General features: G+C 39.6%; 1 protein-coding gene across 1 annotated transcript in view; it reads left to right on the top strand.

Moving 5' to 3' along the window:
• Window positions 1-20,682, top strand: part of LOC137992529 (intermembrane lipid transfer protein VPS13A-like) — a 139,218-nt gene that overhangs the window by 65,644 nt on the left and 52,892 nt on the right. The window contains exons 42-56 of the mRNA XM_068837896.1: window positions 498-582; window positions 1,025-1,072; window positions 1,270-1,400; window positions 2,057-2,229; window positions 4,117-4,205; window positions 5,186-5,466; window positions 5,534-5,656; window positions 10,159-10,311; window positions 12,510-12,603; window positions 14,077-14,454; window positions 16,233-16,610; window positions 17,510-17,893; window positions 19,176-19,240; window positions 19,347-19,466; window positions 19,961-20,092. Of these exons, the coding sequence (XP_068693997.1) occupies window positions 498-582; window positions 1,025-1,072; window positions 1,270-1,400; window positions 2,057-2,229; window positions 4,117-4,205; window positions 5,186-5,466; window positions 5,534-5,656; window positions 10,159-10,311; window positions 12,510-12,603; window positions 14,077-14,454; window positions 16,233-16,610; window positions 17,510-17,893; window positions 19,176-19,240; window positions 19,347-19,466; window positions 19,961-20,092 (2,634 nt within the window). The remainder of the gene's footprint in view (window positions 1-497; window positions 583-1,024; window positions 1,073-1,269; window positions 1,401-2,056; window positions 2,230-4,116; window positions 4,206-5,185; window positions 5,467-5,533; window positions 5,657-10,158; window positions 10,312-12,509; window positions 12,604-14,076; window positions 14,455-16,232; window positions 16,611-17,509; window positions 17,894-19,175; window positions 19,241-19,346; window positions 19,467-19,960; window positions 20,093-20,682) is intronic.

The following is a 20,682-nucleotide window of genomic DNA, read 5'->3' as shown; positions in this document are numbered from 1 at the left end:
GTGCACACGCAGTGTGTTCTTAAACTACTGAGTCTTTGGTGTCATTTTCTCCTCTATCCAGCTCTTTCAAGATTTTAAAGTTAGTAATGTTAGTTTGTATGTATTAACTCTTTTTTATTCCACTCAACCGCGTATATCTTGATAATGGTGTCACGTCGACATCGAAATGTCGATTTTATGGCGTTAACGTTTATAACCAAAGTTAGTAACTTATTGACTCCCAGGGGTTCCCCCCACTGACGAGTAAAATCGTGTGGCGTTAGACAGAGTAAAATACTAAGTCTGGCCGGTTTGGACGTCAATGGGGTAATGGTGGCCCATTAAATAGGAAACAGGCGTCTTTTCAAACCAAGGCTTAAAAGTTGGGTCACTTGCATCGTAATCTCCAACACAGTGGAAAAAGGATAATGAAATCGATGAACTTGTTCTGTGCATAGAAACGGAACTGTTTTGTAGGAAATTTGTAACAAACTAAGGCTGGACTTTATCTCTTGTAGTTGTGTGCTGGTGAAGATGATATTAGAACCATGATGGGGATTTTGCTTCAAAACCTTTCTGAAGGAACCTTTGCATCGCAAACCGGTAATCACTCGTTGAATTTGATCCTCGGAGGCCTTTCGGCTTCACTTGCCTCTTAAAGTTGTTGTTCTCTTCTGCTAGCACTGATTCACGATTTCCTTTCTTTCTTGATTGGAAGTTGTCCATTAATTTGTATGGGACACCATGGCTTTTGTTGGATTTCAATCTGGTCTCATTAGTAAATTTTCTTGAGTGAAAAACAAATTGACGACCTTAGGTTCTTGATACTGTACAAACAATAATAAAAAATAATGGTTCACATTTTACTTATACAACACTCCACCCTTTCCCCTCTCCTGAATGAAATATGTTTGGGGTTCATTTAAAAGCAATGAATATTTAAGTTACCTGAAATGATGAGGCAGTGATCCTCTTGAATACTCAGCTATGCACAGTTCATGTATCTCTCTGTTTACTGTCTCTTGTATTCTTCTGTGCCTCTTAGAAATCACTCAGCTGGAATCAATTGCACCTGTTGTTCAGCAAGGATTGGGTATGAATTTTCTGACTTCTTCCCCCGTTGAATGAATATTTACATAGTTATTCAAAAGCAAAGGACAGTGAACTGTTCCTCCTGCTGAACAAGAAAGTGGCCTGACTCTGTAGACGTTGTTGTTTATCATTCATAACTGCCAAAATGTTTTCATACTGGTACCATTTTTTAGCTAATAACAAGTGTATATTTTTTAGAGGCAGGTGTTGGAAACCAAAGTACTGATATTACATTACCCGATGGTGTTGAAGAAGTGTGGGACAGTGTCAAATTTTCCTTTGAGATTGAAGAAGTTTCTGCAGCCGTGTTTTGGAAAGAAACTGCAAAGGTGGGTGACTACTATAGACATGGTATGGTAGAATCCACTCAAGGGTTTTGTTTTTGTGCTCGGCTTTTATCAGGCAGAAGAGATACATGTATATGTGGATTAATTCAAAGAAGATTTATTAGAAATGAAGACTGATACTGATTGGTGTGGAAGTATGTGTTTCAAAACTTTGTTTAAATCATAGCTTGAACAAAAATAAATTTCGCAGCAGTAAAGGGAATAAAGCAGATGGTGGAATCAACGAAACCAGGCACAAAAGAGGCAGGGAGGGGTGGGGCAGTGGTGAGAGCACTCGTCTCCCACCAGTGTGACCCGGGTTCGATTCCCAGACTCTGCATCATGTGTGGGTTGGGTTTGTTGGTTCTCTTCTCTGCTCTGAGAGGTTGTTCTCCGGGTACTCCGGTTTTCCCCTCTCCACAAAAAGCAATATGATTTGATTGAGTTAATTTCCCTAGTGTCCCCTATTAGTGCTCTTGTGTGAAATTCATTGACACTTAAACAAAGTTGTTATTATTATTATAAATCGGAGCCTTATTGGTCCATTTTATTCGTTTCTTTTTAATCCTGTCATCTCCCCATTTCCTTCAGTTTGTCTGCCCCTACGAGTGTCTTTTCCTTTCTTGTATTCAACTGCATCTTGTTTGCATTGTTGTTAGCCTACAGAGGAAACATGTTCCAGAGAAGCTGACGCTTGCTTAGGGCAATTTTCCCTTGTCCATGTGACCACCTCTGGACAAGTTAAGTCCAACTCTGTCATCAATGCAACGGTGACATTGGAAACCTGCATGCTGGACGACAAAAGACCCGAAAGTGAGGAGGGAGTGACTCGGTAAGACAAAAGAGCCATGTGGCACCATTTATTTCCTGTTAAACGCACCGCAACGCATGGTTGAGGGCAAAGGTTACTGTCAAGGATCCACTTGAGTTTTGACATTTTGCAAGATAATTTCGTGTTCTACCTCAAAAAAAGGAAGAAATCCGTCATATGTCTTTTTTGATCAATAAAATAATGCCTTTCTTTGAACAGCCTTAACTTATGATAACCTTTACTGTCTTTTCGAAGTATCCTTGGTTTTAACAACATCAAATTAGAAGAGGCATTTATGGTTGACTGGTTTAGTTTTGAATTGGTGATGATTTGCTGTTTAAAAGTGTTCTTGCATAAGATTCTAATAAAAAAAATGTCCCGCTCCTTTTAGAATATACTGAGAAGGTGCACAGTCTCTTACTATAAGAATATCTTAGCTTTGCTTATTTTTAGCGGAGCTCGCGCCAGTGGAGCACCATGGGTAAGATTTTTTGAGAAATCTATCCATGCGAGAAATTTTAGTTATGACGTCACGTACATCCGTCCGCAGTCCGCCCGTACAGATTAGGGACCTTAAAATCTACGACGGTGACTTCAATGAAAAATCACTAAATGCTTTATCATAATTCTTTCGCGGATATTCTATCTCGTTCACTTCTTACAATTTGGGCGAAGTGTCCTAAAATAAATTGGTACGAGCAGTTACAAAGTGAAAATAGAGAATGAAAGATTCTCTTTTGCATGCTCACTTTGTCGTCAAAACCTCAAATTCGGTAATTTCACGTCGTCCTCACGCACAGTACCGCAAGAATGTGTCCTAGAATCCGTGCTGCACGTGCAGCACGATTATTTAAGCTCCTTTGAACCAATGAGATCATTGTTTTGCGGTGTTGTTGTTGCCGTCGCTGGCGTAAAATCTTAATCTCCCTACTGTCGGGGTGGAGGTGGGCAGGAAGGAGAACCTCTGGGGACGGGAGTGTTTCTAATGAAGAGGCTTAAAAAACTCAGTGTGTAATAAAAACATTAAGGATGGCGCCTGCTAATTCAAAGGTATTTTTGCCCAGGTTTATGATTATGCGGGAAATGTAGATCTTAACAAGTGTTGTTGAAATCCGGAGAGAAAATTGGGGGCAACCTCGCATTTTTTCAAAGATAATTCATGAACATTTGTAAAAACCTTTAAAATAGAAAGCCATGTATGGCGTTCTTTCTCAAATTGAAGCTTAATTATCACTGAAAAATGCATGGTTGCCCCCAGTTTTCTTTTTGGATACAATTAGTACTTACTAGGATCTACTTTCTCTGCATAATTTTAAACCGCGCAAAAATATCTCTGTATTAGTAAGCATCACCGATAGGAAATCCGATTATCTTGAGATGTGCAGAACGTATGCGCAATAACAATGGTAGGCACCGTCCTTAAACAAATTCACTACCCAATAATGTGAAGGTTATCTGAAGGGAGAATAACACCGGCAAATGAGAAGCCAAGGAGGCTATAATGATCAAGGTCACACTCCTGTGTCACACTCCTGTTTCTCAACAGGGGTCCCCGACTGAAACTGCTGATCATCTATGATGCCACGCTGTTGTCATATGACTGCTATTCGGTTATATGACTACCATAGTATGTAACCACTTACTGATTCCCACCCTGGTCAGAGTTTTTCTCTGTCCTTGTGTGGGCCCAGTTCCATCAGTAGGGCTAACGCTCACACGCTTCACATGGGATAGAAATCTAGCATTTCACGTTACACTACACTCACTTACTGATGACATTGGTGTTTCAGACCGTCAGTTTTTCGTGGACCTGTACACCAAAGTTGTAAAAGCAAACCCGTGCTTTTATGTTGTTATGGCTGATGCTGGTACATGGTAAAATTGTGGTAATATTGTCGCTTGTTTTAGGATGATCGAGAGATTTGATGGGAGCTCAAGTGAAGCAAACAACATGATTGAAATAATGTTTGAACAAGCCTTAAATCAGGACAAAATGAGTAAGATGTGCAATTTCAAGATACATGTACATGTAATGTTTTAAGTAGCATTTATGAAGTTTACTTAAGAAACATAAGGAAAAGCCTGAAGAGGTGAAGACCTGTTTCAAGGCTGAATTTTTCAGGCTTTCATTTCATTACTGCTTAATTAACGTTTGTGACTGCAATAATCTAACATCTTAAGATGTTTCTTTCTGCAGCTCGAATATGTGTTTCATCTATGGTCTCTTCATTTCCACATCCTCTACGGGTTCAAAATGAGCTTACAAAATGACCAGCTCCCAGTGGTTGTGTTATTTCTCAGTTAGTGGAGCTCTGCTCTGGTGTCACGGAGATCATGGGTCCAAATTCAATTGTTGGTTCAACGCTTGACCTTCAAGATTGCAATGATCTAAAATCTTAATCGGCGTCGTTTTGCAGTCCCTCATACAGAGTCTCTTCAATTAATAGGTCCACAGCTTCTTCCATAGTTTATGGCATATGATCATTTCGTATGTTCGTCTTCAGTTACTCGACTCGTGGAGTGCATTGCACTGAATAGCAATTGGTCAGGAGATTTGAAAAAAAAATTTTCCTGAAAAGGTGGCCTTTTTGCTTGCCTATAAGAGAAAATGAAACAGAAATAGTTGCAAAGTTTGATTCTTAAAAACTCTTCTTTTTTAAGATGAAGAAATTCTATCGTGGTGAATTATGACCAGTAGGTTTCAAGCCTTTGGCGACATGTGAGCCAACTCCCAGTTGGCTTCATAGCGCAGTTGGCGAAAACGTATATGGCACAAGTGCAAAAAAAGTCTCTGTTACGAGCCTAGGAAGGCCCATCAGGCCGGCGCTTATCTCCGGCTTCCGTAGCATGAAGCGACTAGGAGTATCACAAGCACAAGTGCACAAGTGCAAGCCATAACCATTTTTGTTTTTGTCTTGATGTTGTGCAGCTGAGCTAATTTCTTCATTCTCCTTACAGTTCCATTTACTTTCTACAGTTGTCATGCTGATACGGAGTTTCCATGTAGTGGTAAACCTTGAATTCTTGATGGTTCTCTCCAATGTGTTCATGTCAGCAATTGTCACCGAGGAATCTGCCCGTTCCGCTCTTCCGGCAATTCATCAGACCTCTCAAGCTATCATGAAAGAGCTGCCTATCACTATGAAGACTGCTGATGAAGAACCTTCACAAATCACAGTCCAGATCCAAATCAAAGACCCAGAGATTGCTTTATTAGCAGATGCAAGAGATAAGGACACTAATGCCTTGTTTTTGAAGGTCAGTAAGAAAAAGTAGACCCTATGCTCCACCAACAGGAACTGACTGAAATTTGCTTCTTTTGTAGAATTCTCTGGATTTCCACTTCGTTCAAAGTCAGGAGCAGCAGAAGATGTCTGGTTCTATTTCTGATCTTGTGATTACGTCTGCAGCTTTTGACAAGGACAGAAGGAGGTCAACGACGGCAAGAGTAAGGATAAATCCTTCTTTTCAAGTAAAGTGTGTGAAACTTGTCGATGGAAATCAGATTGGTCGGAAAAGGGTTTATCCATTCAACTGATCAATATGAATGCTTTTTGTTTAATTAACAAAAGTATTAGCATCATAACAAATACATTATTCAATATTGATGGCTTGTGGGGAGGATATGATACAAGTTTCCTGGCAGGGGGCAACTTCTAGGGAGCCACGTCGTTTATCTGGGTCCTGAACTGAAAATGTGTCGGAGGTCATAGGTACTATTCCTGCCTAGGACTTTTACAGTTGTCCTTTCTCCCCACCGGCCCGTTACACCTTTCCATCGTTCATGTTTTGAGCCGATTGACTTTGTAGAGCCCGAAGATAGCAAGACACACTCACTGTCCATTCAGGATCTAGATAAATGACCTTCCATGGAGTTCTAGTAGCGCAATGGGTAGAGCATCCGACCGCTGTTACGGAGATCATAGGTTCGATTCCTGCCAAGGACTCTGATTTTTAAAGTAGCATCATACTGTAGTGTCGTAACAGTCCATGTTTATCTCTTATTGGCAGTGAAATGAAACAGTTCTTTAAGAGTCTTTAAGAATTTATAGTTTGTATGATTAATCCACCGTAGTTAAGTGGTTATCTCAAACGCCTGAAAATCTCCTAGTAAACTCTTCCTCCAAAAAGCGATTGCATGTCAGGCCACTCCAAAAGTGGTGATAAATGAGAAGTTAAATGACAAAACGATATAAAATAGATTAGATAGATAGATAGATAGATAGTTTATTCACCTTAAAAACTTGCAGCCAAAAGCTGAATTGCGATAAGGCTTACAAATACAAAATTTACAACTGCGCTTAACTACAAACTAATTATAGGACTTATACTACATAAAAATTGTTAAAGAATCACACATTAAAAGCATGCGTCAAATTCCTATATACAATAAGAACGACATTTATATCTAGTTCTCAGCTACTATGAACAAAACTTAAAAGAAAACTATTCTTGCATCTTTCAGTTTTACATTTCGGACGAATAAATGTTCTTTTTTCTCTCAGATAGTAGCTTGGTTGGTATCTACTTGGAAGTAGTTTGTGAAGACTGTGAGATTGATTTGCACATATTTCATCGAACAACTTTGCTGCAATTGACTCTCTTCTATCATACAGTATTGGAAGTCCAGACAGCTCTAGAGCCTTAGCATACGATAGTTCGGGGTAAATAATCTTCATAGCGCGTTTTTGAAGTTTTTCTAGGTCTTCGCTTAGATAACTTGGTAGAGCGCGATGAAAAACTGGGCTGCCGTACTCCAGAATAGAGCGAATGCATGTAATGTAAAATAGAAGAAGCTCTCTTGTGGCTACATGCGATTTCTTAAGCTGTCTAAGAAAATATAATCTTGTTGAAACTTTCCTAACTAGTTCTGACACATGGACATTCCATTTTAAATCACTGCTTATATTGAGTCCTAATAATTTCACACTGTTCACAGTCTCTAGGGTCTGACGGTTCACCCAAATAGGGTCAAACTCTGGTTCGTTTTTTGCAAAGCTAATCCTAAGCTCTTTGCATTTTCTTTCGTTTAACTGAAAACCGTCATTCCTTGCTTGGATAGCAAGATCGTCTACCATTTGCTGAATACAGCTCTTTTGCCCTTTAGTTATTACCTCAGAGATTGTGGTATCATCCACATATTTCCACATCTCTGCCTCTCCTGCTTTCAAATCATTAATCATTATTAAGAATAACCACGGCCCAAGCTTTGTCCCCTGTGGAACACCGGCCGGAATGTAACGCCATTCGGAGAAGCAGTCTTGGGCAAGTTTCACTCTCTGTCTCCTATCCGATAAAAAGTCAACAATCCAGCATAATATGGGGTTCGGAATATCGTAATCTGAAAGTTTACGCACTAAGATATTATGGTCAATAAGATCGAACGCCTTACGGAAATCAAATAAAACCGCTCTAATCGCGGCCGAGTTCCCATCAGAGCTGACGTGCCAGTTATGGATCATGCTGACAAGGGCGTGCGTAGAGCATGATTTAGTTATTGTCCCATATTGCCTTTTGTCGATTTTTTTAAGCACGGCGGGCATCACAAAGTCATGAACAACATAATCTTCTGCAAACTTTGAAAGAATAGGCGTGAGGGAGATAGGGCGAAGGTGCTTGTTGACGTCTTGGATAGGTCTTTGTTTGGGGACAGGGACAATATCTGCCTCTTTCCAAGATAAAGGCAACCGGCCTTCGCGAAAGGAAGAATTCATGATATCCATGATGGGTGGCGCCAAAAGATCTGCATTCTCCTTTAGAAGCCATCCGGGAATACCGTCCGGTCCTTGTGCCTTGGCTGGATTAATAGAGCATAACTTTCTAAAGATAGAAAACTCTGATAGTGGTGGAAAATCATCATTCATAGTTCTGCTCGAAGACACAAAGGCGTCCCCTCTAAATGGATTGTGGGTAAGCGGTACAAAGACCTCCATTGGGGCTAGGAAAGTTGTGTTAATGTGGTTTGCAAGATCATCTGCTGATAGACCACGAGCACCTTCTAAGTGATGAACGGACTTAAAAATATTATCACGTGACCCAGAGGGCCCTTCCATTCCACTGAGTCTCTTGATTTCGCCCCACCACTTAGCTAACGTTATAAATAAAATGAATTACCCATGGAAATGAAATATTGTGCATCCAAAAGAAAAATCACGATCTGAAAGGAAAACAAATGACTGAGTTGCTTTCTATAGTTAGTTTCTTTAGTCAAAATAATAATTATTATTGTCGTCATTGTTGTTCCTTGAAAGGCGAGTGTGAGAAATGTCACTTGATTTCTACTGAGTGTGCGAAATGTCAATTGATTTCTACTGAGTGTGCGAAATGTCAATTGATTTCTACTGAGTGTGCGAAATGTCAATTGATTTCTACTGAGCGTGAGAAATGTCAATTGATTTCTACTGAGTGTGCGAAATGTCAATTGATTTCTACTGAGTGTGAGAAATGTCAATTGATTTCTACTGAGTGTGAGAAATGTCAATTGATTTCTACTGAGTGTGAGAAATGTCAATTGATTTCTATTGAGCGTGAGAAATGTCAATTGATTTCTACTGAGTGTGCGAAATGTCAATTGATTTCTACTGAGTGTGAGAAATGTCAATTGATTTCTACTGAGTGTGCGAAATGTCAATTGATTTCTACTGAGTGTGAGAAATGTCAATTGATTTCTACTGAGCGTGAGAAATGTCAATTGATTTCTACTGAGTGTGCGAAATGTCAATTGATTTCTACTGAGTGTGAGAAATGTCAATTGATTTCTACTGAGTGTGCGAAATGTCAATTGATTTCTACTGAGTGTGAGAAATGTCAATTGATTTCTACTGAGCGTGAGAAATGTCAATTGATTTCTACTGAGTGTGAGAAATGTCAATTGATTTCTACTGAGCGTGAGAAATGTCAATTGATTTCTACTGAGTGTGAGAAATGTCAATTGATTTCTACTGAGTGTGAGAAATGTCAATTGATTTCTACTGAGTGTGCGAAATGTCAATTGCAATGATTCGTACTGAGTGTGCAAAATGTCAATTGCAATGATTTCTACTAGCTCTGCACCATCTTTATACCAACTTGATTATCAACTTAAGGGAAAACATCATATTCATACATGCAGGAGCTGCACCCTTGTAATTGGCTTTTTGCTGTAGAAAAGTGAAGCACACCCTCATAAAGGGACGAAAATTAACAGAATGATATTTTTGAGACTCTTACAACTTTAATATCAATAGATGGAAAGAGATAATTCTCAAAGTATTTATGCAACTAAAAAATTAATTAAGGAATATGTACATTGTCATTTAAAGCAAGTGTTTAACATTAATTTTACGAAAGAGCGAAACGATCGTTGCCTTTAAGGACGGTGCCTACTATTGTTATTGCGCATACGTTCTGCGCATCTCCAGATACTCGGACTTCCTATCGCCGATGCACTCTAATGCAGGGATATTCTTGCGCGGTTTAAAACTATGCAGATAAAGTACATCTTTGTAAGTACTCTTGGTATCCAAAAAGAAAATTGGGGGTAACCATGCATTCTTGAAAGATAATTGAGCTTCAATTTGAGAAAGAACGCCATACATTGCTTTGTATTTTAAAGCTCTTTACAAATATTGTTCATGAATTATCTTTGAAAAATGCGTGGTTACCCCCAATTTTCTTTTTGGAGTTCAATAACACCTGTTAAGATCTACCTTTTCTGCATAATCACAAATCGGGGCAAAAATACCTTTGAATTAGTGGGCACCGTCCTTAAGCAATTGTCTCAAATTGACACCTGAAAAATTCAGGTGGTTTCAAAGGGTTCCAACCCATGACCTCTGCAATACCGATGCGATGGTCTACCAATTGAGCTATCAAGCCACACAGTTGGGAGTAGGTCAAATTTATTGGGCTCATGTGTTCAATTATCTACATGACTTTCTTTGCTTAACATTTGTTTGCCATTTTCCCTAGGTTCTCCAGTTGTCGCACATCTCATTGGTCAGCTCTGCTCCTGAGGGTGGTAACATGCATGTTGATGTTTCAGCTGCAATGGCCTATGTTCATATCTCTCCACCTGCTGTCAAAACACTGACTGCGTGCTTAATGTCACTGTACCCTGCCAAGGTGTGTATTACATGCAAAGGTTACATTGGCATCTTGATGTTCTGGCCCCAGTTTTTCAAAAGGCTGGATAACTTTATCCAGTGGATAAGTGACTATCCAGGTGTATGAAAAACACTCCATGTTAAATGTTGGCCAAGGTTTTCGCACATGACTTTACGGTTACACATGCTTAGAGTGTGCTTATTCATGGTTTCTTGGGCAATTACTGAAATCGTTTCACAGATTAAAACGTTTGTGTACTGACGTGACGTTCGGAGGTTAGTGGAAGATCATTGCGATCTCTGAAGTGGGTACTGATGTGTTCAACGAATTCTGGTTCGGTACAATCTGGTTTCTGCTGAACGTTTTTCACGGAACCATTTGACATGTCGCGTGCTAGCTGAAAAACGCCTCCGTGTTTCTCGCTGCTTTTGCCTCGTTGATTTCATCAGTCCGCTTGGTTGAAATATTGGTTAAGTAGCCATGTTTTCAACTTTTTTAGCCGCTGCAGTGCGGTTTTGCGCCTCCTGTTACAGTTTGTTATTGCATACGCGCGTTTCCGTAATTTGATGTACTCATCAGTTATCCATGGTTGGGACCTCGGGCGGGCAGTCGCAGGAACTTCAGTGCCGGCAGTGTTGAGAATTTCGGTGATTTTGGCACTCAACTCATCAAGAGAGAGACTGTCGGTGTTGACTTGTCGCTCTAGTGTTTCAACTTTACGACTGTATTTGTCCTGAATATCCTCATCAGAGTTGAGTTGACTGAAATTGGGACACGGTTTAGGTTTCGGAGGGGGTTTAGACTTTTTTGCGGCTTTTCGGAGCCATTTTCGTGGAAGATTGGCCTTTATAAGAAGAAAACAGTGGGTGCGACCGGAAATGGGTTGAATTGCTGTAGATATAGCTATCGACCAGGAAGAAGTCGTAGAGTCGTCGGTATTTGGTTGCATTGTTACTCTGAAAGGTAGCTGCTTGACAGGCGCGTTTGTTCTTGAAGAAAAGGTTTCCAGGAACATACCTGTTGTTTGGGCAAGGCTGAGGAGTGAGTGACCGTTGAAAGACGATTTTGCTGGTTCGTAACAAACGGAAGGGTGCTGCGGGCCAAACCCACGAATTTTTTCACTGGAAAGAGGTAAAATTGTTGAATTGAAGTGGCCTCCTGCGATGCGGGCAACTTTTCTCGGAACATTTTTCAAGTCTTTATCTAGCTCACCCCAGAAAGCCTGCTTGTCATGTTCGGATTTGGACTCACCTGACCATCGATTTGCACTGTAGTTTCCAATAATCGTCAGTTTATGATGGAATTCCAACTCAGCAATTTACATCGTGGGGATAGAATAATCGCTACGCCGGCTTTTTTCGAGGTTTTGTATCCACATGATAAGTACGTCCAGTTTTTGAATAATTTGTGGTTAAACAAACTTGTAACATTCTGGTGCACCTGGGTCGTGAGTTTCTTGGATCAATAAAAAGTCTATATCAAACATCATGCAGTATACCGCGAGGTCGACGGGGGTCCGTTTGCACCGGGCTTCAAACCCTAAATTGAGGGAACCGCCTTTGACAGTTGGAACTGTTTGTTGGAGAGCTTTCAACTTTTGTAACTATTGGGGTTGGGCCGGGGCTCATTTCGCCTGAAGGTGGTGGCTGCATTAAGGGCGGCACGAGTGGAACTAGCAGGAGCTGAAGGCAAAGTAGAGTCTTGTTGATCTTGCATGTAGGGTACCTTTTTCGTTAATTCAGGAAAATCCACTTTGGTTGTCCAGGCGAAGGGGGTATACCTTGCGCGATCGTATTACTCACTGAATTTGAATAACAGCTTAGGTCAGCTTAGCTTTGGCGTTCCGGGGCGAGGTTAGCACGTTTCCAGTCATCATTGAAGCTACAACTGGCTTTTACCTATCTCTCGATTGGTTTTGGGTGGTGTGTCAACAAGTTCTTCTTTAAACTCTGGTATTGACGTTTCATAGTTTCCTTTTTGACAAATCTGGATTTGGTCTCCTTCCAGAACGACTTTCTTTCTTTTTTTTTCGTTGACAATATGTTCCACAGCAACTTCCGTACAAATAATACAGTATCATCGTCTTTTTGTTCAATGTTTTGAGTTACAGGGTGAAACTGAGTTAAGGAGACGTGACCAGAACACTTGATTTTCTAAAACTTTTGACACAGATTTGTATCCCCACTGTTTTTCCTTAATTTTTTTTTCTGTTAAAGAGTGGAGAAGATGAAACGAAGTCATCACTAGAAACACTGGAACTTTTGACGGAAAAGCCAATCACAGCTGAAGAGAGATGGTACCTGTCACCAGGTAGGTTATGATTTATCTTTAATGTCCAATTCATGCTTTAGTCGTTTGTTCTTTTCCACGTAAATCTGACATTGAAAACACGTTCAAAAGTGACGTTACCTCGGAGAGGAATCCAAAGTGATAACAACAGTTTTTCCCATTTGCTTTCCCGGCCATTATTTTCCACTTATCGTACATGTGGGGTAAACAAAATGTAACATGATCAAGAAAACAAGGCCATTGTGACATCACATCACAAAGTCCTCTCCTTTTCAAAGAGTACAGTGTTCTGTGATGTAGGCAGTTAAAATTGTAAAAAGTAGCCAAAATGCCTTATTGTTGCATATTTTGCAGTTAAAATCTTTTCAAACTGGATTGTTTTTTTTTTTACCTTCCTTTGTCTTATAGACATTATCATAATCTGAAACAAAGGAAAGCAAAAAGCAAACTAGCTTGAACAAATTTTAACTACAACACATAAAGTTTATCATAAGAATGTGCATACTGACAACATGCTATCATTCTGCTTAGTTATGCATCGTAATTTGAACTGGGGTTTATTATATAAATACTGATGAAATACCAGGATTTCTCCTTTTACTAAAAAATCATATCTTCACCGCGTGCATTGAACATATCATTTTATCTTTCACATGTGAGAATATAGGTGTCGTCATGGTAACGAACACGATTAGCCAATGAAGCGCGAGCTTTCTCTTCATTGTAAGATACTTTTGTGCTTTAATACAATTCTTCTCTACTACATTAACATTTTTATTGCAAAATTTTACATTATCATAAATGGTTTGTTTTTCATAACTTTCATATCTTGTTTCATGTTATTACAACATGCGTGTTTTAGGGGTTAGTGACCACTTTTTCATGAATAAAACAAGTTGTTTTAAATCTGGACATTTCATCAATATCAACATAAACAGAACATTACATGACCGCTTGGGGATACAAATTTTATCTTCTCGTGCTGAAAGTATCTTTCACTCGTTCTCTTCGCTCACTCGTGAGAGATGCTTTCAGCACTCAAGATAAAATTTGTATCCCTGCGCGGCCATGTTAGGCATTCCAAGATTGAAATACATTGTCGATATGGATAAAGTAGTTTGTGAACTGTGGAGAGGAAGATACGGCGCTTTTACAAAAACTTAGATTGACCAGTAGTGTGGTCCTTGTAAGGGTGCATGTCAGGCTTGTATAAACCTCACTAGGAAGAACACAAATAACATCGTTGCTCCATTGGTGCCGGTTGCTATTCGTTTTGTGCAGATACGCTTCTCACGGTGATGTGTCAGTGTTCATGTTTGAGGACCACTCAAAATACCACTTGTGTCATTGCGCTGCAGTTCACATTTTAAAGACAAACAATACTAAGTAAAAAAACACCTTCAGCTGACAAGACTGCCGCGTATGCACTGCCTGGCAACTACTACCGCAAACACGGCACCTGTACGGTATTGATTTGATTAATTTTTATTCCAGTTCCTGAAGACCAGTTAGTACCTGGTAGACGTGTGTTGGCCAGATCTCTCTTGAACATGTTTAACTATGATCCAGGGTTTGTCGTGTATGCTACATCAAACGTTTTGCTTGTTCATGTCGACGATTCCCCACCAATGTTCATTGACCCGAATGACATTGCAGCTGTTGTTATCGACAAGGTTCCTGATTCTCAAGCTCTTCACATTGGTGCTCAAGTGATTGCAAAGCGGCCAAAAGAAACTTCTTATGTCGCAGGGAGAATCCTTCAAAAGAAGTGGGAGAATGGAGAGAAATTGTATCTGGTTGACTTTTGGGACGGCATTGAACAGTGGAATACTTTAGACAAAATTCGCGTACTCACCACTGTCAAAGCAGGAGGTAATTGAAATGTTGCTGTTATTGAGGATTATATGGCTGTATCCCTGATTTACCGACTTTATCTTTTTTAGGAATATTGTAAAATGGGTTGATGTGACCTGTTAGGGACTCCTTAAGAGTCATATCAGAATTGTCACTGAAAGGAAAGCGTTTTTCGCCAGAGTTGGTTTTGCAGATTTCCTAAGTCATGTATAGTTATAGGAACTTATGTCATATGTGTCGAGGTTGCTTTGTTCACCTCTCCTTTTTCTTGAGTGAGTATTTTTTGTGTGGTCTCTTACTTGTCAAGTTTGTTGTAGATTTATGGCTATCAGGAAGGCCAACAGTGGTGTTGAAAAATTTCCAAATACCTGGTCTTCTCTATTGTAGATTGTAGGTGTAGGGAAGCTGTCTTAGTCCCATTTATGCACTTGGGGCTGAGTTGCTGCAGGTGCACGTATGTCCAGGTTTGACCCTAATTAGATGCAGGTGACAGCCATTGCTTTAAAAGTGAAGCCACTGTTACTAGAAATACAACCTTGAATGGGGGAGGCGGTGTGTATTCAATCTAAGAGATACCTGACCAGGAGAGACCTTGGGTTAGAGATTGTTTTTATTCCAAATGTTTCAAATATTAATTTTTACAACAACTCATTGCTGGAGTTTTTTTTTTTACCATATCTGCCTTTTGTATATTCAACAGAAAGTTGCCTGGTTGTGTGTTCCTTGATTTTGTTTCATAATGTTGAATATCACTTTCTCAAAAATACCTGGGTAACTGTGACAAATTTAAGAGCACTTTTTCCCGGTTAATGTTAATTTATTTGCATTTCAATGCCAAGAAGAACGTATGTCCACTGTTTTGAATGCTTCCTATGATGGAAGGCAATAATCCTTTACAGCCAGTTATTTACGGAATATTAATTGCTCTCAAATTAAACAAAAACGTCTACAACAAGGTTACCCATACTTGTAGCTGCATGTCTTTTATCCATCAAACACTTTATATTATTATATATGCATGGCCCGTTCTTCTCATGTTCCACTTCTTATGATCATCCAGAAAACAAATTGTTGCTATTCTACGTACTGCAACCATTTTGTGTGAAATGGCCGCTTGTCCACTTAAAATCTTGAAAAATCTTTTGTTCATTTTTGGACAATGTGGAGATAATTGTAAATAAAATCTGTTTCTGGAAAGAAACGTAAGGGTCACCGAACATCCAAAACCGTTAAATCCAAGCAAAGCTATAGCAATCGCCATCTGCCCTATCATTGTTCATTTTAGTACTTAACGTGCGCGGTCGATGCATGGCGTGGCATGTAAATTTGCGTGCGCTGTAAGGATGCGCAGTAGCAATGGGCGCGAACGTCCTTGACAGAAAAAACCCAAAATAGGCTATTTGGAAGTATTGTATGTTGTTTATGGAGCATCCCTCCCTCTCCCATCTTTCAATGTTGTTTAGAAACTGAACATTTAGTTTGGGTGCATTGCGCTATCCAATGTTGTTTAATAAAACGTACTGAACAGTTAGTTTGGGTGCATTGCGCTATCCAACATTGAACGGGGGAAACGGGGTGGGTGTTCAACGACTTATGACCGTGATTGTAGCTTGATATCTGAGTGCACTTCCACTATAAACAAAGCATTTACATTTATATTAAATATTTTACTTACATTTATGTTAATACAGTCCACATGTGCTGTTCCCAAGACAATCTTTTTGTTTTGCAACATAATCACAGTGTAGTCAAAATGAACAAACCGTACATAATTAACTTAAACTTATTCTATTTAGTTCCAAAAGGAGAGATTGTAGAGTCAACCATCGTGTATGTCAGATACACAGACAAAATTTACAGGAAAGGTTTTGTTAAAAGCAAAACTTACAGCAAGCTGGTGGTAGGAGTCTATTGCGGCGAGGTTAAAATAGTCCACGCAAATGACAGTGCTGCAGTAGTACCAGACATTGTGCCAGACATGTCAGTTTTGCAAATTGGGAGTTCTGTCATTGCCACCGTTGATGGATTTTTTTGGGAAGCTGGTCACATCGCGGAAATAAGGAATTTGGAAGAGGTAGAAAATCTTGTCTACCGTGTCCGTTTCATAGGCGGTGGTGACACATGGGTTTTCAATTTAAACAGCATCAGGATCCTCATGGAAAGACATCCCAAAGGTTTGTGTTTATTCTTTTTAGGCTTGTAAGGGTTTTCCACAATGAGGAGTGGGTGGAAGAGTGGGTGTCCAGCGGTAAATGCTGAAAACAGTGTCGATCCTATCAGAAAGGCTTCATTTGAACGGGTAATTTTGAAGGGTGTCTGTATTGCCACAGTAACATTACAACACTGCTAAAAGAAACTTTAAGACTGGGTCTTTGATAAATATCTCTTTTTTCAATTCCTTAAGCTCCATCAAATTTTTATAGCATTCGTGTTATTCACAATAAAGCTGTAGGGAGATGAACAAAAATTCCACCTACTTTTTATTTCTTTTATTTCCTTGAGGGATCCATTTTCTGCACAGTGAAAGGTGAAGATTTAATTAAGCGAGTCAAGCCTTCCATATCCTTTGCCTTTATTTAAAACAGTTTGCTTACCACTTTCTTGGAACCGCAAAGGCAACACTTGGAAACAAAAAAAATAATTCGCAATGATAACTAATGAGATGAAAAGATTTTACTAATACATGTATCACTATTGTTTGCGGATCCCAATCTACGGGCCTACAATACTGGACAAAGAGAGTTTAGACCTTCCCGAAGTTGAAAAGAAATAAGCTTAGGATTCCCCCTCTGCCGCCTCACCCAACACGTGGTTATTTTTTTTTAATATGTGGACAGGGAAGTAAAAAACTTCTCAACAATTTTGACCAGGATTGTAGCTCAGACCATTCTATTCTAGTTGGGAATCGAAAGACCACATATTTACCTCCTGTTAAGAGTATCACAATCTTTTATAGTTTTTCCGCATCATTGTTTTTCCTTGTTTTGCCAGTGCACATACCACTAAAAGCAAAATACCGGGGTAATGTTGATTAAGTTCTAAAACAGATTATGACCTTTTGTGATTGTTTCAGTTCCTGAGGGAGTGTTGGGAAGCGGCACTGTGGTTTGGGCTCGTTCCCCCAAAGAAAACGCGATGTACTACAAAGGATTTATCTCATACAAGGGGACCAAGCTACATATAGATCTCTACAGAGGAGAAAAGCTTATATACGAGTCCAGGGACGCATCGTGTATGGTCATTCCTGAGATTCCTCCAAAGGCTGCTGAAATCAAACCTGGCACAAGAGTGATAGCTAAGTACAAAGATAAGCTTCCGTACTACAGCGCCACTGTCATAGAGGTAGATGGCTCTCAGTCAAGTGAGCCGAAATATCATGTTAAGTTTGATAATGGAGAGCAGGCATGGGATTCACTCTATCTGTTGAGAATACTGCCGAAAGAGAATCTTGTTGGAGGTAATCTTGCCACAGCTTTTTGTCACGAGACCCTGTCTCAATTACCTTTAACAATTTTGGTTTCCTACTTTGTGAACGCTTAATCCCATAGTTGTGATCATGAGGGTCAAGCATGATAATGTCGGTAAACGGATGACAAATACGTGATTAGACTCCTCGTAATCATTGGCTATGGTAGTGCAAAGACAGACAAGACAACCACTGTATATGAACAAGAAATGGACATCATCTCTCAACTAATAACTGGACATCAAACAAGACTGCTACCACAACAGACTGGAGTACAGTGTCTACAATCACTGTCATTATACTGACTACTGCAACTACTCAAACGTAACATATCTTTGTGGCCCGGCTTCTTCGTATATCTAGTATGGAAACACCGCATTGAAACCACTCGTCCACGAATCTCAACACATGATGCAACATCAGTGTATGCCTGACAAATAACCAATAACATAACATCATTACGTCACTGATCAAACAAATCGGCAAACCAGGATACTCTGACGACTCACTAATGATACACAGATCTCTTGACCCCAAATACAGTATGGTTTGCTCTTAGACATCAGATCTCAAGACTACGTCTCTGAACCTAGAGTTAAGGTTCTGCCTTTAAACCTGTCTCTTCCTTTTTGTGTTGTTTAACGATCCTCCAGCACTTAGCAAATGATTCAATTTGCGTGTATGAGATTTTCTCTTTCTATTCAATTTGTCATCTCTTCACTACTTTACAGCTTTTTGTAATCGATTGCTATCCAATATCTTGTTAAAGGAACTTTATTTTATTTAAGTGTGTAGTCGTTCTAGCGCTGAAGCACTAATTGGGGACACTGTAAATTGAAATTAACAATTAACACAAATCAAGTCAAATATTGGTTTTTGAGGAGAGGGGAAACCGGAGTACCAGGAGAAAACCTCTCGGTGCAGAGTAGAGAACCAACAAACTCAACCCACACATGACGCCGAGTCCGGGCATCGAACCCGGGCCACATTGGTGTAAGGCGAGTGCTCTCACCACTGCGCCAGCCCTGCACTGTTGTTGATCACTTTTATGGGCAACAGCTTTTAAAAGAGATTTTGTTGAGGTGTTTTAGGTGGGACCCAAACTGTGGCTTTTCTGTCGCTGAAATGAAAGTGATGAGCACTCATCCACTATGCAATTGAAACATTCACTCACTAAAATGGAATTTCAAAACTTAGAGCTGGAAGTCCTTAGCCTCTTGTTTTATTAGGTATGGATATTGCTCAGTTCATTTTTAAATCTCTTTTGATTCAGCTGTGGAAGAGAAAGCACCAGACCACATTGAGGTAGAAAATGCCGGAAACGATAAGGCAGAGTTGGTAAGATGTTTGTGTACCATCGTAAATGTTGAAAACATGGCTAGATTTTGTAATCTCTGTAAAAAGCCAGAAATGTGAATCTAAATTTCTTAAATTTCTTTGGCAGCTGGTGTTCTCAATGGATGGATTTGATCTCAAAGTGGAAGGTACATTTGCAGGCCAAGTCATCCCACTGTTGTCTGTGGATGGATCCATTCAAGGACAATTGAGAAACTGGTCTTCAGCAGTAAGGAAACTGTAAAATTCTTTTTTGCAGCTTTTTTTCCCTGAGTTACAACCTTACGTTCATTAACAAATTTCATAGCATCTTCCATCAGAGACTCTTTAAAAAACCTGCATTTTTTGGTTTTAATGGTTTATCACTCGTTCACAGATATCACAAAGGATGTTGGACATCTTGTGACAATTACACAATACATTATTTCCCTTTTTCATGATGCCTTATTTTATTTTGTTGAATTCTTGAATTTTTTAGCAGCTTGCCCCAATATCACTTTTTTGGGGAATACACTCCATTATTCTCCTTCATTTTCCTCTTGTGATTTGACGCAAATGAAGCAAATCTATTTTGGCATTAGAATATTGCAGAAGATATTTGCCCCGAAGATTCGTCATTTTACTTATGATTCGAGAAAAAAATGCTGAAGCTGAATAACAAACGTGCCAAAGATTTTGGGAAGCAAAGTATAGCAATTCTTGCACTTTCCTTTGTATTTTCAGCTTTCTGTTGGTGCAGGAGTTAACTTTATTGGCAAGTATTTCAATGAGCGGGTATCTGAGTGGGAACCTCTTATTGAACCAGTGGTGGATGACCGCAGTCAGACCCGTCGTGACTGGGAAATCACGCTTGAGGTGAGAAATGCCCAAAAATGTTGTCAGCAGATTACTGGGACCCCAGCAAATGGCTCCTCAACGTACAATATGGTCAATCAGGCTTGTGATAGTCAGCAAGAAGTGAAAAAAGAACCTTTTTTTGTTAGGCCTTGGAAGAAAGGAGGGGACGAGATAGGGAATTAGGGAAGCGAGAGAGATTTAGAGATAGAGTTGGGGAAATTTTTATCAAGTCACCGCAATTTTAAGTTGTGAGTGATCTGAATGCATTGATCAAGGAAACTTTAAAAATTTGAGAATTTGAGTACAATGAATGAAACAACGGCCCCGTTATACAACCTTTGCATTGGAGTTTAAAGGATTGACTCTATTTTTAAAAGAATATGGGTTGCATTTTTGCGTTAGTGTGATACGCATTATGTTCTAGAGGCATGTGGGGATTGAACCACATTTGTCTTGTGGCCATTCAAATACGCTAAAGAAGGTGCATAAGATTTGTGCTCTAAAGTTCTTAAAGATAAAAAGACCACGTGTGAACTAAATATCTGAAATTCATATCATTTGCAGTAAGGCAAAAAGGCATCATTCATTGTCATTGTGATCTTTAAATG

The sequence above is a fragment of the Montipora foliosa genome, chromosome 2 (genome assembly GCF_036669935.1).
Source record: "Montipora foliosa isolate CH-2021 chromosome 2, ASM3666993v2, whole genome shotgun sequence".
In the NCBI taxonomy this organism is placed as follows: Eukaryota; Metazoa; Cnidaria; class Anthozoa; order Scleractinia; family Acroporidae; genus Montipora; species Montipora foliosa.
This window is presented reverse-complemented; position numbering and strand designations above follow the sequence as displayed.